Here is a 19,188-nt window from a genome sequence, read left to right on the forward strand (position 1 = left end):
TTTACATTGTTTGCTATTGGTTAAGTATCTTGTATATATGTGTATTGTTTTGTTAATTATAACGCCGTATGTCGATAGATCAAACAGAGTATGCAGAAAGAGAAGCATGTTCGCACGTCGCACGTTGAACACCCTGTATCCGTTTATTCAAGTGAGTTCTATTACTATTTATTTATAATAGACGTAGGGCCAGTTTCACAGCTTGTGAGCAGGTGTCAGATAAGCTATCTGCCAGATAAAGTGACAGCAAAAGTGAAACACAACTACGACATTAAAGACCTCTGATGCCCATTCAGAAGTGGTGAAACTAGGCCTTAGTTTAGTAGATCCCAATTTAAGAGAGTTTTAAGTTCCAATCCCTTTTCAGTTTTGATTCATAAAGTTGTGATTTTTGCTTCCCAACTCATATTTAATTACAGTATCCTTCCATCTTTGAACATTATATTTTGATCGTAGATGCGGCGGACACCGACAAATCCCACTCGAGCTACAGAAAGAAACGCCGCTCGGTGCGTCCACAACAAGTAAGTAACGATCCAGCTGAGTACATACGCAAAAAGATCGGCAAACTCGACCTCAACGATATCACGCAACTGGCGCGCCTCATCGAAGGACACGATGCTCTCGACGATGACAAACAAACGGACAAACAGAAAGACTTACAGGAACAAATACTCGCATTACTAGATCCTGATGAATCTCCCGATCCAGCGGTATTGAGGCAATCTTTAGCGCAGCTGCTGCAAGGCGCCACCAAGACTAGGGTGAAGGAACCGCAGAAACTCGCCCATTTCTTCGAGCAGGAGAACCAGAAGCCCGTCAAACCTCCCCGCAGGTTGAAGGGCCTCGATCTCAGCACTGTAAAGGTGCCAGACTTCTCCGACATCTTCGACGACTCCGCCGACACTGACGCCACGCTCGTCGGTAAAGTAGACAGGAAAACTTTCAGCAGGTCACCCTCTATAGACGCTAAAAAGATTTTCCCCAGGGCTTCATCTATAGACAGTACGAAGAAATTCTCAAGATCATCCGAGAGTCCACTGCCGCAGAAAGGAAGGAGACTATCCGAAGTGATTGACACGCAAAGACTACGGCATTCACAAAGTCCAGAAATAAAGCTAAATAAGCGATCCAACTCGATAGGATCCACTGAAGTGGCGAACACGAAGCGTATAGCTCAGTTGTTCGAGGGACACAAACGTAGACATACGCCTAGCCCTGAATCAAGATCGATACGATCAGGTTCTGCCACAAACCCAGAGATGGCGTTACGAATGCAGCGCATGGCGGAAATCATTGAAGGCAAACGGCGGGACACGCCGAGCCCTGATAGAGCTAAACGGGAATCTATCGGCAACCCAGAGATGGCGATACGAAGGCAGAAAGTTGTTGACTTGATCAAGCAAGGGCAAGGTTTAGGCCAAGAACAAAGGTTGCGACAGCCAGAAGTACCTCAGAGAAGGAACAGCGAGGAGATGTCGTTTAGGATGCAGAGGATGTCCGATTTAGTGCAAAGGAAAGCAACAGAATCAAAGAGGCCTAAAGGTGGTAGAAGAAAGGCAGCGAGAGAGATAATGAAGCAGAGATTTGAGAAGAGTATTCAGATGTTGGCTGCTGAGCCGCGGCTGGACTTTCAGCCGTCGGCGGACTTAGAGAACGACTACGGTCTGCAGCAGTACCGCGCGTCGGCGCCGGATTTCGACGAGCGCGTCAAGAAGCTGGAGAAGAAGCTGCAGCACTATGTGAGGGCTGTGTGTCGCATGGAATGATCCGCTTTGTTTGGGGAGCCTCTGTTCAACGGTATAAGGAGCGGTTGAGAGGAATTTACTTACGTGTAGGTTTTTATTGATACTTTTGGGTAATTATATCTAAAACTAATACTTTTCCTTCATTAGTGGTTTCATGGTGGTCCACCGTGATTTAACGTATTGTATTGAGTCAGCAAATACAAAGCGTTTAATTTATTATTTGAAGTCCAGTCTCGTAAGTTAAAAGTAAACTTTATAACACGTACAACAGGGCAGTATACATTCTGTGTTATCAGAATTCGTTCGTTAGGCAACGTAGTGCTTGTGTTTCAATGTATACCACTAATTACAGTAGCATTTGATGAACAACATAAAGACGACTAAATTTTTTAATAATTGGCTATAAATCGTCTGAGGCTAGTCTTGCTATCTCTACGTAAGTCCTCTCGATCACTCCGCCAAAAGGACTTAACACGCACGTTTGAACCAATCGCCGGAGATGTCTACTTCTACTCTAATATTTAACTAGCGTTCAGTGTGTGCATGACATTATACATTAATACCACTTGTGTTTTATATTTACACTGTGTTTTAAACTAACAGAACAAATTTCGAAAAAACTACGACTTAGTAAACTAATATAAGATGATGAAGAACTTGATGTGTTAAATTTCTGAATAATTTATTTCGTTGCTCAGATTAGCTACGTATTTCTGCCCAAAGAGTGATTTCATGAGGATTGCTACTGTCTAGATAAGACAGAAAGCTTTTCGCAAATAAGGAAATCTATAATATTGTTACTCTTTCTTTTAATTTATTAGCTTCAAAGTTCGATATTGATACCATTTATAAAAAATATTTTGAAGACATTTTACCTAAAAATCAAGCTAATCTGAGTGAGTTTTCAAACAGCAAAAGCATTCGTAATCTTACGATAACTCTATATTATAGGAGGAGGGTCGTATTGTCGGCGGGGGAGGCCGAACGGCCGGCGGAGGCGCCCGAGTGGCGCGCCTCGCTGCCGAGCTCAGCGGCACTACGACCAACGCGTCGTCCCCTCGGCCTTCCAAACCCAAGGACCTCATGCGCTCCGTGGGCAAGATCGAGAGGGACGACTGGAATATGAAGGAGATTGAACGAAAGATTATGGAGAACAGACTCGGCCGGCCCGAGCCGAAGACTGCCGAACGAGTGCCGAAGTGGGATCGGGAACAGGTAAATAGCTAGTGTTAATGTCACCTATTTATAAACAAACTTTCCCTATAAAGGTCAGTATTGTACGCTCGGTATTGCTGAAATAGAACTCGATCACTGTTAGTTAAAGAGCTGTACACTTGCGACGTGTAGTTAAGATAATAAAATCTTATATATTTGTCATGTTACAGTTCTTGGGCCGTCAACGAAGACTGAAAGAGGGGGAGGGTAACGAGGAGAAGTGGGTGGAGATCGACGAGACGCTACACAAACTCGACCAGAAACTGAAGGACTCTGGCAGACCGAACCAGGGCACTAAGAAGGTACCTCGATTTAGTTCGCTTTAGGTTTCATAGAAAACATTCTTTCAGAGATGTGGCTCCATATCAAAAGTTACTTTGAAACGTTAAAGAATAAATAGCGCGTTAACAAATTATTTAAGTCGTCATTTTTCGTTAATTATGGTTATTTAATTTAATATTATAAAACATTGCTACAACGTGTTTTCTTACAGACATTGTGGTATTCTTGTGGTAAAAATGCAAGTTTCAGTTTCAGTACAAACGACTTTTGTTGCAGGTTGCGAATTTGGCCAACAAGTTCGTCAAACAAGAGCCCGAGCATTCGAAAGCTTCCAAAGAACCGAAGGAGGTTAAAGAAGAGGTATGTCACTTTTTACTTATTATTTATTTCATCCGTGCCTTATTTACTGTTCTTATTATTAACTTTCTAAGAATAGGCATTAGAAGGTTTTTATATCATAAATAGGATAGCAATTTTCTATCGACTACTTGCTATATATTGTTAAATTTTATACAATAATCTAATCAGCGCCCCTAGCGGACGCTTTAGGAACTATTTTATGAATGCTTTTTTGAACGTCAAAATTTCGATAACTTGGTACAGGAGAACTATAACTTTGCATTCTGCAGCTATTGCGCTCTGCGTTATATATATTCTTAGCGTGTTATTTACATAGCTCATATTATTTATAGATCTATAGCAAATCGATCGTTTTCCTCAAAGGTTAGACAGGTATATAAAATATCGTTTACGTCTGGCGATTAATCAAGAATGTTATCGTAAATAACATTCGTAGCGTGCTTGATACATAAGACAATTGAAGATTGATCAGTATCATCTTATTTCTAGACTAGTGTGGTATGCGAATTGCCTCATTGAGTACATTGTCTGAATTCTGAAATTAGTTATTATTGTAATGGATTGATCGGTCTTTAAATCTATTTATAAGATATTAAATAGATGTTGATTTGTTGCTGTTATTTTTATCTTAGTAATCTTAATCTTCCGAAATAGATTAATATAGTCCAATAATGAAATATTTAACACATTACAAACGAGTTTTCTCGCCATGTGTATGTCTCCAATCAACTTATACTATAAAAAAGATTTTTGTTTATAGATAAGTTTACTCATAAGGAAGGTTTAAGCATACGATTCATGAAGGTTTATTGTAAATGGGCTTTATTATGGAGATGATTCATGAAGATGAGAAAAGAAAAAGTCTTATTCCTTAAACAAATTAGTCTACGAAACAGTTTATAATCTATTTTTAACCTTTCAATATAATCTAAACAAGTCTTTTAGTTATTTATTTATTTACTTATTATATTAAACAGTATAAGCTTACAGTGTTCACCAAAGCGCTTACTCGTATAATTTATAGCATTTCTAACTACAAATTCAAATACTCTAGGTTAAAAAAGCGAGTTGGCGTGGTCCCTCGTCCACGGGCATGCAGTGCGCGGCGTGCGGGACTCGCGTGTTCGCGGCAGAAGGCGTCACAGCAGACGGCCTGCATCTACACCGCGCTTGCTTCAGATGTGCTGTCTGTAAAGCTGTACTACGCCCTGGGTGAGTTGAATAACTTATTTTGCTGTTGTTAATTAATAAAAGACTTAATTATAGTAGCTTATAGTTGAAAAACTTAAATAATATGTATTACTAGCTGACCTGCGCAACTTTGCTTGCGTCACATAAAAGAGAATGCGTCTAATTTTTCCCCCTTTTTGTAACATTTCTTCTTGGTGTTCCTATTGGTCGTAGCGTGATGATATATAGATTATAGCCTTTCTCAATAAATAGACTATCAAACACTGAAAGATTTTTTCGATTCGGATCAGTAGTTCTTGAGATTAGCGCTTTCAAACAAACAAACTCTTCAGCTTTATAATATTACTATTAGTATAGATAAGGTCCGTAGGTTTAGAGTATTACTTTCTACTGACATTGGTCGTACGTTGGTTAAGCGTGCGAGTGTACGCTATGTTAGGATATTCGACGTGCACTATATATTTTTCTATTTAATATGCAACTAATAATGTGTTTAACGAAAAGTGCGACCGATTCCGTTACATGATTAGAATTATTGGGTATTATATATCGATTTTTATGAGTATTATTACACTTTGTCTGTGCGTTCGTGCTGTGCATATTTTTATGTGGGAGATCGAGGTAACTGATGTTAATGAAATGAAAATGAAAAAATGTTCCGCTAGTCCATTTACCTGCAATATGTGTATTTTTTGCACTGGTAAAAAGAACCAGAAAAATTATAACGGTCATTTTTGAATTACGATGTAGTCGTTACTTACTGGCGATTGAAAGCAAGATAATAGAAGAAATAAGAATTATTGTAGTTATTCAAGTCTAAAATTACTGGCGTTTACAATTTTTTTTTCATAAAAATCAAAGAGCGTCCAATTTCATTTCATTTGGTGCAGTACAAAATGGCCGCCAGAGCCTCGGGGACTGCGCTCCCGTAGCGAAAGGGGTGAAATTTAAAACGCAATACCCTTCGCCCTTAGAAAGTTTCTTATGTACGCATTTGTCTGTGTGTGTCCCCTCGCTGCAGTTATCGATCAGACGCATCTCTTTGCGCATGCGCAGATCGACCGACGCATTGCGACTTTTACCCCCTTTCTTTTGTTAAACCAGTTTTAAAGACGAACTCAGTGATTTATTGCCGTCTCGCTCTAAGCTAAATGAGATGGAAGCTTGCCTTGGATGACGCAATGCGGCATTATGCGTCATCATCAGGGGCGAGGGTGCTTTATATGGTTTTAATAAACTGCATTGGGGGTGCAATATATAAGATGCTAAAGGGTGCATTCGTTTTTGCATTTGGACAGATGGTGAAATTTAAAACCCTTGGCAGCTGTACAGAGATTGTTAAAAGGGGTTATCTTAAATTTGATCTCTTTTATGTTACTAAGTACCCCTTTGATGCAGTCTGCATATGGCAGAATGTTTGTCTTTTATGTACAATAATATATACTGCTTGGAAGTCTCGAAGAATTCATGTAAGAAAACATAAAACGTTAATTATTTAATACAAACATAATATCAAAGCGAATAAAACTTCACTTTACACTCTAAATTATATTCGATTATTGCTAGAATGAACATTATAAGAATGATTCCTAACTTAATCTCCTCCAATCTTGAACTGTGTTGAAACATCAAATCTAACCAGATGAGATTTTTCTCGAACACGAAGCACTCCAGAAATGATTAACAGAAATGTATAAGTTCGACATTCTTACTACTTGTCTTGATGATGCCATGAATCGAATATTTCACTTCACTTACCTTATCTCAGTCACCTTGCATACCCTATTAGGTAAGCTTACACCTAGTCAAGTGTCGGTTAATGAATACGAGGGAAGTATGTGTAAGATGTATCCTGGTCGAGCTTAAACGAATATCAACAAGGCCAGTAAAAGCGAGAGACAACTGATTGCGAGTGACAACGAGTTAAGAAATCCAAAGTCAGTTTCACCTATCATGCAAACATTGCGATGCCCGAAGAAGGCTACTAAGTTTTGTTACTCCCCCAATCAGCTTAGCCTTTCTTCCAAACTATCTTCCAGTCTTAACGGATGCAGCTGAATACCAGTGTTTTACATGGAGCCACTACCCATCTGGCCTTTGTATTGGACACTTAACAATAAATCGCTTGGTTTTTTTTAAAAAGCCAAATGCTCTGCACCTTTGCCTTCACTCATCCAGCTAGTCGAGCCAGACCGAGTGAAAAACAAGTCGAATAGACTGTCCTCACGTTACTCGGTCGACGCTAGGCTAAAGTGCATCTCAGACTTTACAATCTGCCAGGTGGCCACTATTCGCAGTGTAGTTACAAATGAATATCATTGTCTCCAAGCATAATATTATATCTATAATCGTGAGGCAACGGTTACCGACTCGTACATGTGAATCAAAATATTATTTTTATCTTTACAATTGTTGTTTGGACTGTTTATACTTTGAGTCCATTCATTATTATATGAGTCTCGAGAGCCGCATGGGAATCGCGAAACTCACACGGATGTACAGTCTCGTGTCTGCATTGTATAATGGTAGCAGCTGCAACTGTTGCCGACACGTGCAATGTTCCTTTGTGCTTTTATTTGTGTACAGAGTGGACGTTCGTTGTGTGCGCTCACGCAATTTTTAACGTACGCCCTAAGAATACAAGTTAACATTTTATATTCGTAACTTGTGGATTTTTGGCTTGAAGGTCGAAATATTACGTACTAGAGTCTGTTTAATAATAGGTTACGGGAATTGACGCGGACACGCATTTTACCTTAAAATGCTTGACGTTTCGGCGCAGGTTACACAGGTCGTGGTCGCAGACTGACGTCGGGCATTCCAAAGTAAAATGCGTGTTCTCGTTAATTCCTACTAACTTTTATATTAAACATGCATCACGAACGTTTATGATTTTTAAGGTGTAGTTTGTGGTGTAGTACTTGATTTTTCAATTAATTACTATTATTGTTCCAGTAATTACACAATGGAGCGTTACGGCAGTCGCCTGGTGTGCCTGCGTCACTCTGGCGTGAGCGTGCCGGACGCGGGCGCCACGCAGCCGCCGCCCACGCCGGAGCGCATCAGCCTCGAGCTGTCCGACAGCGGCGCCCGAGAGATCGACGAAGATGAATGGACCGATAGGAACTTCCTCGCTTCAGAGACCTCCGGCGCTGGAGGACTTAGGTCTGATATTTGATGATACATTTTATAATGAGTTGATGTTGTAAGAAGCTAGAACTTTGTCGGTTAGACTCTGATTGAGTTTATGTAACAGGGAAAATGGTTATAAAAATTTAAGACTTTTTTCATACTTGAGTTGGTAAAAGAGTCGATGTGTACGTTTCAATTACCCAGGCGAAAAATATAGAAAACCTATATAAGCATCGATAACTTATAAAATAAAATGATATACAAATATCTCCTTAATTCAACCCTATTCTCATGAAGATGCAAGTTTCGGTAAATCTTACTCTTTGCCATGTGCCTAAAACTAATGATAGTTTGAAAAAACTTATCATTCGAAGCCTACTAATACAATAAAACTAAACAGCTTAAGTAATATTTTCTTGTGCTTGTTTCAGTGACGAGGAAGAGTCCAGCTCGGAGGAGTACACGGACGCCGGCGACAGCGACAACGAGGCGGGCGCGTCCCCCCCGCCGCAGGTCGCCGCGCCCCGCCCCGCGCACTCCGACCTCTACTTCTCAGACGATTCCTTCGGATATGACGACTATTCTGATGATGGTGAGCAAATACACATTTTATTTTAACCGTAGTGCAGTATTCTACCATAGCCGTTAATCGGATAGCTATCGACAAATTTTGTATGAAACACCGATCAGCGCCCCTAGCGAGATATTGTAGGAACTAAATTTTGGATGTCAAACTCTATATTCGATAGTGCCGTCTGAAGAAAATTGCTCTCTGCAGCAATTTTCTTGAAAACTATTATCAACTAGCGAGCGTTTGAAATGTCTTAAAGAAATGATCTTGCGAAATTAACTAGAAGTTGATAGTTGCAGAAAATCACTTCTATATTCTTCGAAAAGGACTGCCTTGACAGCTTGAGGAGGTTACACCGGAATATCAAAGAAATATCTTATGCTTCTGGGTGCATATTATCTACCAAACTATTACATTTATTCCCATAGTACATAAACATGGCTTAAAAGTAAACACAAGTAAATACACAACCCAACCCTTCTCTATTAATCTACATGCCTTTCAAATCCAGTCAGCGTACAATTTTAATTAAATGCCTGCCTTTGAAGAACGAGTGTATTAATTTGATACTAAATTGATATGCCACGTGCATAAGGGTCCGTCAACGTCCACCATTCACAAACATGCACAAATCCTAAATGAGAAAATTTTAATTAATTCCCAACCCTCTCTACGGTTTATTATTCTTCTTTTGATAGACAGACTAGTTCATAATGACAGTCCGATCAAAGGCAGCTTGCATGTTCCCTAAGTAATTGTATTTTTTATCCTTTTACATGTGCACTAATAACGGGGTATGGTATATTGCCACGTGCAGTCTTCAAATTAAAATGATTGGTTGTTTTTGACATAAACGCTGGTATGTGTTTTGGTGATGCAATTATGAATAGCATGTAGAGTGGTATGTTATTACCAATTTAATGATACCTATCGGTTGGGTAATGCAATTGCTGTGTCGAAGTGTTTTTGGATAAAGAAGTAAATTGGGCTAAAAAGGCCTTACTAGGTAGTAAATACAAGAAGCATACTGTCACAGCCCCTCTCCTCCTCCCTCATATATCTCCGTTCAAGACGTATGACTCTGTAATGGTATTGTTACGAGAGTCGTTGAATAAGAAGAAACTGCTACATATGACTGTCAAGTAGACTCTTGCGCAAGACCTTGGCTAAATATCATAGTTTTTAGTTTCATCAAGACTGTATTTGTGTATCGTCCATGCGCTCATAGCCAGTTGCGCTCACCGACATAAAAAGAGAAGAAAAAACACCGTTAAATGGTCAGTGGGTTAAGCAACGGTTAACGCGGTCATTCTATAGACGGGTGACCAAATAGTGGTAATTGCGCTGAGCGTCTCTGTGCTTCGGAGGGCACGTAAATAGTCGGTCCCGGTTGTTGTCAATTAAAGATAACAATGTCAAAGGCCTTTCGGGCGGGTTGAACAACAACATACGATTTTTGTGTCCAGGTGCCGAGTCATCCGGCAACGAGTCATGTTCCCGCATGCGAGCGGCCCGCGAGGCGCGCCGCCGCGAGGTGCCGGCCGACGCTCGGCCGCCCACCGACAGCAGCGAGGTACCGCGCTGCTGCGTCGCCTAGTCGACAAGTCGCGCGACCAGTCGCACGACACGTAGGGAGGTGCGACCAAGCCGCGCCCGCCACCACGCCGCCCGATATACTTGCTCTAAATCAAACATTTGATGCTGGTTTGATATCGTTACTAATGAGCTCATTTCTCTATCTTTTACAAGTTTTGAAGACTACCAAAATCTTGAGTTTTAAGACTCCAAATCAATACTTTTCTACCCATACAGTTACACTATTTTCATACAGTTCTAGACCATAAAATACACAATAGTCACATTGTTATGTGATATTTTCTCATTTCCAATCCTCTACAATATTCTAAGCTCCCTCAAAGCTCGATTTAAATATCAAGCAATTACATACAAACATTTACTTTCAAAATACCTCTTTACAAAGAGATTTCATATAAACATTTCGAATTTTAAATTTTAAACAAAAGACAGTATCTAAGATATACTTTACAAAAATCACTTTTATAACTATTACTATTTAATCAGTTAGTCATACATCGCGCATGAGTCATATCATCACGCTAGCGTAACAAAGGGGCGGCGGCGAGGCGCGGTAAGAGTGTAGTTTGCCCACACTAACTACCGTCTGCAGCTTACTGTTTTATTTATATACATACATACATTTTACATTATCACATATATACTCATTTACTCATAATTCTATAGTACTCGGAATTATCTGAAAACTGTTTTAGCAGTTATCAGTTTAGTTCTATATAGATTAGATGTAGTGTAGTTATTTTAACGTACACGTATACGTGCACGTTCGTATATTCGTCTAAGACTAAAAGTACTCGCTCGCTTATTTCAACTAATTACTAAAGCGAGAGAGTTACTATTCTATGCGATTAAATAAAATGCTTATGAGCTAAAATCTATGTAGCTTACTCATAGCTATTCTTAAGATTTTCCTTAGATTCTCTTATAGTCTTATAGACTTCTACAAAAATAGAAAAAATAATATAAAAAGTAAAAAACTAAAATTTAAAAAAATCTAATAAAACAGTAAGTTTTTTGTCTGAATCGATGGCGCTTTTAAATGTTTTTATTTTTATGTATGAATATATTAATAATATATGAATTTAATATATAGTATGTGTTTATTTAACTAGCTTATAACATTCAGTTATGTATCATAGCGCACTATATGTACATATCTATTTATATATGTAAATATTGTCTTGTTTTGTGAATTGATTTTTATATTTATTTTTTTGGGATGTTACAAATGTGTGGATCGAGTTAAATAATAAAGCTACAGCTTTGATTAAATAAAGTCGTTTCGAAGATTTTCAAATGAATGTTTTCGAAAGGTTTTCAGCTTATGCTTAGTACTTGCACGCGATGCGCAATGCCACTAAACGGCTATTTAAGTTTTGGAACAACTTATACTATTGTTTGTTATTTAAACTAAAGTTAATCATACATTTGTGACATTCCCAATGTATATATTATGTATAGTTATACACCATACAAGTAAAAGAGTCGCGAGCCCGCCATCTCCGCGACGGTAAGTTAGTGTGGTTCCCTCGCACCTTTCTATGTACTGTGTACACCTTCCACCACTCGCTTGTGGTAGAGGCCTAGCTTTATACCTCTCTCATGGGGCCAAACACCATGTTCTGTAGGTATGTATGTTTAACTAAGCTTTAATACAGGTGGAATCCGAGGAGGAAAGCGAGTCCAGCGACGAGGAGGTGTCTTCGGCGACGGAAGTGTCGACCGATAGCGAGTTCGCGCGCGAGGAGATAGTCCCCGCGCCCTCCCCTCCCGCCATACTCGTGACGGAGGCCACCCCGCCCGCGCCCCCGCCGCCCCAAGACTACCCTCTCAGCAGAACTCGCTCCGCCGGAGGACTCGCCACGAAACGCGCTCTAGAACTCAAAAGACGGTACCTGCTCGGCGAACCTTCGCCACCCGCCGTCCGGAAATCGGACTCCACCTCCCAAATCGACACCAAGTTTGAGGCATTCAGATCAAATATAACAGAATTCCAGAAGATGTTACACCCCGCTGTGACCACCACGCCTCAACCACAACCACAGAAACCAATAGTTACCTTCCAACTGGCCACTGAGGAGAAGAAAGCGCAGCCGATGCCCGATATTATTAAGAACCTTTGCAGTGTTGCACCCGTAGACTTACTAACTAAAGGTGACTCACCCCTCTGTAAAGACTGGAGGACAGAGGCACCCAAGGAGGAGAAAGAGCCAGATGTAGAATCAGATTCTCTGTCTGATGATTCGTCTCACACGGAGACTGCTCCCAACCAGTCAGTACCGAGGGTAGAGGTGCACGACGAAGGTGGAGAGTTAATACAGTTAGATAGTTTAATGTTGATCAATAGCACTGAAGACGAGAAAGCATCGGGAACAGCTACAGGTACCACTATTGTTGCCGCAGCTGAATCAGAGTCGTCAGAGTCATGTCGCGACGCCACAACACTGGCGCTAACAGAGACCGAACTGTCCGACTGGGCGGCTGAAAGCGCCGTTTTAGACGACTGCGGCTTTGACGATAGAGACGAAAGGAAGAGAAGTAAGAACCCCAGAACGTTGAGCGGGCCTAAGTTGGTGCATGACGCGAAGAATATAGCCGCAGTCGCCTCTCACGTGTGTGGAAGGACCAGTCCCCCTGAAGCCGTCGTCTACTCAAACGCGTTAGAACACTTCGAATTCGCTGACGAAGGAGACCAAGATCCCTCACTGGAAACCCCTGTAACGCCAAGGAACGAAGGTTATATGGAATTAGTAGAGAACGATTACGACCCGTACTCCCCGAGCAACGATCGCTCAATGAATTTTATAGAGAGGAGTTTTTCGGAAACTGTATTCAAGCCCGTCAGTCAGGAGGCCAGTTTGGCTCAAAACTTGGCCGAGCTAGAATCTATCGAGGATATCGACGCAGATTCAGAACCTTGCGATCTCAAATCACCACAGCTCTTGAAGTCCATCGAAAACGATACTACAAGTGAGAGTAAATCAACATCAGACAGTGTTCAAAAGAGTGACAGCAGTCCAAAGATTGAAAGTCCAAAGCCCGAGGTGACTCCCGAACCGAACGTAGAAACGAAAATAGAGTCGCTAAGTTTATCAGATATATCTCCGCCTTTAGAGAAAGATAAGCCGGTTGAGACAGAAAGTTCAGAGATATCGCCGCCTCTAATACCTGATACTCCTAAGACGAAGTTCCCTACACCTAGTCCGTTCTCGGGTCCTTGTACGATTAGACTGTACTCTCCCGCCATCTGTCGGTCGGCGAGCGAGACGTTCAACCGGTCGACGTCACGTAGCACTGACTCACCGACGCGCAGCTTCGAGCTGTCTGTTTCAATCAACTTGAGTTCAGGTTCCTTGTCACCGGTGAGCCCTGTGCCGACTAACACGACGGATAAGGTGCAAGAGATTAAACGAGAACGGGAGGAGCAAACTGAAGTAGTGAGAAGGCTAGTGTTAGAGAGGTTAGGGAGCGGACCTCGGCCTGGTAGGAAGTCGACGCGGAGGACGAGAGTGTCGCCGTGTAACGTGCCTCCGCCCGTGCCTCCGCCGCCGACGCTGCCAGCGCCGCCGCCTCCGCCGCCCCCTCCCCGCCCGGCGCCGCCTCTCATGCCTTTACCTGTCACCCCCTCCTTCTCAGACCCTGAACTAGCGAGAGAGAGGCGACGCAAGAGTATTATGAAGAGTATTTCCAATTACCTCAATAGGCGACTGGGACCTAGACATAAGGTAAGATACCCTCCCCTCAATAATGTTGATAACGTAGATGAAGCAAAGTATTTATAGTTGTGGCCACCGGAATTAACTTAACTTTAATTTGGAGACATTAATATAGTGTAAACACTTTAAATAGAGATATGCCGGTGGTGGTATACAGTAACTATTAATTATTAGAAGAATAGACAATTAAATAACAAACAACATAATGAAACATAACATAATTTTACAAACAATATTTTACAAACAAGTCAACTTACTATCACATATTATTCTTGTCATAAACACAGACTAATATTATAATAAATAACTATAACTAAGAGTAATAATAATAGTCCGTGGCCACGACTTTTCATAATATTTCACATAATACGACAAAATCATGTCCATTTCAAGTGCAACCAACTATATAACCGAAATCAACTTGACATGCGAATGACATCGCATTTTGGTAATACAAAGCACTACATGAACATTTTGTATCTAATTCAGTTCTAAATTTGTACAAGCATTCGTGACTCTTAACTTTTGAAAAATAATAATTAATTTAATAGGATCTTAAACTATTCATGGTTTTTATATATGGATGTCTCTAGTGAGGCCGTGGGCCTTAAAAAAATCAATGTATGGTAATGATTTAATAATCTGTACATGAATGAAATACAGAATAATCAGATGCTTTTAACACTCTGAGCTTAAAAGAGATAATACTATTGTACTCAATGTTTCTGAAGTTAGCTTTTAAGTGTCACATAGTCTCAGTTTATGTACAGTTCTCAGAGAAATACTAATAATTTACTACTAAAAGAAAAAACAATATAAAGATACTAAATGGTTATAGATCACGAATGCTTAGTACACCATTACGAAGACATGAATCGCCTCGGCCCACAGTGTGTATATTGTAAAAATAAGTAGCAATTAAACAGGGGTTGGTCGTTAACATTAGAGGGTGTCCAATATTCGGCGTTATGACACGGATGAGGATATTATTGGCCAGTTATTCGGTGCCGGATTAAGAACTATTAACAACTTTATGAAAAATTTAATAAACTTTGATGCTCGATACGCGGTCTAGTAAAAAATACATGATAATGACACAATCATTAAAATCTTTCTATACATTTAACTTTACATACAGAAATGTTAAACTACCATTATATTGTACATGATTGTGCTTAAAACATTCAGACAATATCAATGAAATACAAACATTGTTTTAAAGACTTACCCCCTTATTCGTAAACACACAATAACCCTCTTATTCATAAAAATATATGAAGTTATGAAAGGCTTATAAAGTGTTTTGTTTCTTTCACTCCTTAGCGAAATGAAAAAGAGAAAACATATTATAGTAGTCTTTTAACTAAAATAGGTTTATTGTGTGTTTATGAATAAGAGGGTTAGATTTAAAGAAAGACGCGTGTTTTAAACAAGCAAGTAATTTCATAGCACTTTACTTTAGTCTTAAACCGGCACCGAATGTCCACAAAATTTAGAATGATCGGGCACCCTTCGTAGACTAACACCAGTTGTGATTTCAGTGGTTCTCGGAGCCGGCCCTGCAGTGGCACGTAAGCATACCGCATTGTCGAATGTCGTGAGTCGCATGTTACGTCTACGCGCACAGATCATGTCTTGAACCTTGCATTTTGAGCTCTCATACGCTGGTTTACTCATTGCCTGATTACGAAATGAAGTATTTTCATAGAGCAGTTATTAAGAATTGGCTCGTTAAGATGACTTGAAGAATTTTCTTTGGTCTTTCGATACTGCTGGAAATATGTTTCTATAATTCGTTCCACTTAATTTAATTTTGGTATTATTATTCTATTTGTTGCTGATGTCCTGGAACAGTCGGAAGTATAGATCGCAGGGAAATAAATGTAGTAACATGCCATCAACCCAAAAACATTTGTCAAAAGATTTAGAAGAAGTTTTTTCTTTTATTATATTTTTACCTTAGTTTTACATTATCTTGGAGTAACTGATGTGAATATTGTGATAGAAAATGTACAATATATAAGATTAGTTTATCTTAGTGATTGATCAGCAATGAGTATGACCAGTGCTGTGACTCAATCTACAATGGTAAGGGCATGTTACATGACTATGTTCTATCATTTCGTATGACGTTGGATCTCCTCTACATAATTAACTAACACAGTAGTGACAGTAGTTATAATAAACATCCGTCCCCAATACACTTTAGAGTTTGCAAAAGTTGTCCATTATGCTATTTTTTTAATTTTATCATGATTGATTTCAATAGTCATTAGACTACTTGAACTTAGTACCTCTAGTGAATAAGTGAATACATATTCACTTGTAACATGGACATTATTGTAAATTAAAGGAAACCATATTTGATTGAGTTTTTTTATAAAACTATAATATGTTTGGTGCCCTTTTAAAGGGGCCTTACATCCTCTTTTTACAATTTATATACTTCTAGCAATTCAACCCCTTAAATGGCTTCTTCCACGAATTATCGCTCTTATCTAAATAAATAAAATAACTTATGAAAGGAGATCCAACGTTAGCCATTCGTCTTGTGCATCATCTGTCTGGTCTTTGTATAATTTGTTGTCTGTGGGCTTCTTGCGCTACGCTGCGCCTCTGCGCGAGGCGGTACTCAACATGCATGATACCGTAATGATCAGTTAAAACTAAATTGTTCATTATTAATTTACATCAAGAGTATTCTATGCAAGTAGGTCATTTGCCTTGTGCCTGTGATAATACTTACATCACTGAGAGAGAATTTAATAGCTTCCTTTCCCACTTACATAACAATAATTATTTGTCCGGTTATACTAGAAATGTAATCCCATCATTCTCTTAACAGTAAGTTATCGTCTTAATGTTTGGTTTTACTGATCATTACGGTAAATGTCTTGCAGTCTTCAATTTCTCAATTCAGCGGTATTACAGTTGTAAATGTATGTGCATGTATAATGCTTGATGAACATTGGTATTGCGCGTAATATTATATTAAACCAAAAATACGTCACATAGTACAGATCTACATTCACAGCTAATGAGTAACTATCAGGTACCCTATCTGCTAGATGAAGCGGCAGAAACGGCCAGTTTCTTCATCAAAAGAAACTGGCCGAAATAGGGGTAAGATAAAAGTGACAGTCAAATTAGTTTGACGAATTTGAATGTAATATTTATTTAAAGAAACTGGTCGTTAGTGTCTGAAGACATTTGTCAAAATTCCATTTGATAAGGTATCTCATAGTTATCCATTAGTTGTGAAAATGGGTTTTTTCTGCGACTTATATATTTAGTAAGAGTTAAATGGTGTATAATATAATATAACATTGCAATATATCAGTGGCTTGTATGAATGGCTATGCTGTATGTAAATAGTAAGTAAGATATCTTCTTTAATCCTTATCATACAATGCAATTAAATATCCGTGTTTAATTATAGGTTTGTACCTTTGGGAAATTTCAAAATAAAGCATTTCATGTGTTCTCCTATTCAATAAAGTAAATATTTATTTGTTTTGTGTGATAAGGGATTAAAGTAGACAATAAATATTTATAAGCTAGTCTTATTTTATTAGTAAAGATTTTAAAAGATAAATACCTGGTTCTGGCAGCCTTTCCAATGATACTGCGTAATTAATATAAAAGCCCTATTAAAAAATAGATGACTCTTTTAAAAACATATTTTTCCTTGAATGACATTTTTAAAATCAACATAATATTTTATAATATAAAGCAATTTTTAATCTATACTTCTATAACATGTACAAATATGATTTGAAAGATAATACTCTGATCTTTTGTAAATAGTGCTACAATTCTACTTTTTCTTCTTCCTTATACTAAAATCGCGCTAAAATACTCTAAAAAGACAGAGAAAGGAAATAATTTCATAAAATAGTACGTATAATTCGTTTCTATCAATTCACATGGTGATAGTAGTGCTGACTTCGCAGGAGCCCCAGCAGCCTCTGACGAACGCGCACAAGTCGACGGGCGCGCTGCAGGAGGCGCCCCCCGTGCCCCCTCCCCCCGCCAGCTACTGTCCCCCCGTTGAACACCGACCACAACATCGAGTACCAGGTAACACTAAAAGACTGCATTTTTTCCGATAAGAATAATTCAGTCAAATAGCTTTTATTTTTAAGTCTTTAAAACTGAATATACTATACGATTTTTGTTCTTATAACCAATAAAGAACGCTGGAATACTTATATTCGTAATGTTTCCAGTCATGTCTCAATACTTCAATTTCCATGTCATTCACGACATTCATAAATTTTGTTTTATTTTAGTGACACTTAACATAAAAAATCATTCTGAAATGCTGCTTGCACATTTTAACTATCTATGTGACTAAGCAACATAATACAAGCGAAGTTAATCAGTAACATTTATCATATAACATGATCACACGCACGGAATAACTAACACAAGAGAAAAGGGCATACTATTTCATCGAAGATGGCTGTCGCCAAACTTAGCTGATGACATCTAAAACACACTAAAGTATGACAAGGAATAAACGATGTTTCAAATTAAAATGACCCGCAGTATTTAAATGACATTTTGCACTGATACTTTGTGCTATAATTCGGTCTGGAGTTGTTTATACGTGCTTTGAGTGTCATCTACTTAGTATAGCACGCGCGCCGCGCCCACACACCCCTTCCTCTTGTTAGCTATTTATTCCGTGACCACATGTGTCATAACCCGAACTAGACTAACTGGCTATCACGCTCGGCCGCGACTAACAGCAGGTCCGAGTGGGGGCGCCACCGGCGGGCCGGGTGACGTGGACGAACGGGACGCCATGCAGCTGTGGTTCGAAGCCCGCTGGGCGAGGCTCGTGGCCCAGCGCCGGGCGAGAGAGGAGCCTAGAGACGAACCCTCAGCCCGAAGACTTGCAAGACTCGAGCGTAGACTCACCAGGCCACTTTCTGGTAATGTTTGTTCGGACTTGTAATTCTGAAGTCTTTGTAGAAGAGTATAATCGAGATAAAAATACGGCAGTTGCAGTTTTAAAATAAAAGTGATTAGGCTCTATGGGGCAATGTTTCTCTAGACTATTTCTAAAGTTACTCTTCTAAAGACTTATCAGTATTATAAAAGCATCAACACTATAAAAAGACAACCAAAGCAGCTACCAGCATTTATATTGGTAAGTAAAGAATACTCAGTAGTAAGAACGTGCGAAGACCTTAGGCTTCAGTTATCCACTTTTCCAAGTAAGTATGACGTCACACTACATGTGTCTTAACTCTTAACATTTGTAACACAAAACATACCATTGAAATCAATATCATGACATTTTTTTGTTTTGTTATTCATTACATATCATTGGCTATGCAAACTGCAACAAGCATTTAAAATTTGTATC

The 19,188-nt window shown here is 39.3% G+C and overlaps 1 protein-coding gene across 8 annotated transcripts in view; it reads left to right on the forward strand.

Moving 5' to 3' along the window:
• The window catches only part of Mical (Molecule interacting with CasL), an 80,605-nt gene that overhangs the window by 53,927 nt on the left and 7,490 nt on the right, over window positions 1–19,188 (forward strand). For 4 of the 8 annotated variants that reach the window (XM_076135387.1, XM_076135389.1, XM_076135388.1 and 1 more), the window contains 13 exons: window positions 79–151; window positions 457–1,742; window positions 2,700–2,963; window positions 3,134–3,265; window positions 3,522–3,605; window positions 4,660–4,817; window positions 7,752–7,961; window positions 8,360–8,520; window positions 9,966–10,072; window positions 11,754–13,820; window positions 15,353–15,382; window positions 17,765–17,891; window positions 18,566–18,751. In XM_076135387.1, coding sequence (XP_075991502.1) covers window positions 79–151; window positions 457–1,742; window positions 2,700–2,963; window positions 3,134–3,265; window positions 3,522–3,605; window positions 4,660–4,817; window positions 7,752–7,961; window positions 8,360–8,520; window positions 9,966–10,072; window positions 11,754–13,820; window positions 15,353–15,382; window positions 17,765–17,891; window positions 18,566–18,751 — 4,885 coding nt within the window. The remainder of the gene's footprint in view (window positions 1–78; window positions 152–456; window positions 1,743–2,699; window positions 2,964–3,133; window positions 3,266–3,521; window positions 3,606–4,659; window positions 4,818–7,751; window positions 7,962–8,359; window positions 8,521–9,965; window positions 10,073–11,753; window positions 13,821–15,352; window positions 15,383–17,764; window positions 17,892–18,565; window positions 18,752–19,188) is intronic. The other 4 variants (XM_076135393.1, XM_076135392.1, XM_076135391.1 and 1 more) reach the window with 4 other exon arrangements.

Source organism: Anticarsia gemmatalis, chromosome Z (genome assembly GCF_050436995.1).
Source record: "Anticarsia gemmatalis isolate Benzon Research Colony breed Stoneville strain chromosome Z, ilAntGemm2 primary, whole genome shotgun sequence".
Taxonomy (NCBI): domain Eukaryota; kingdom Metazoa; phylum Arthropoda; class Insecta; order Lepidoptera; family Erebidae; genus Anticarsia; species Anticarsia gemmatalis.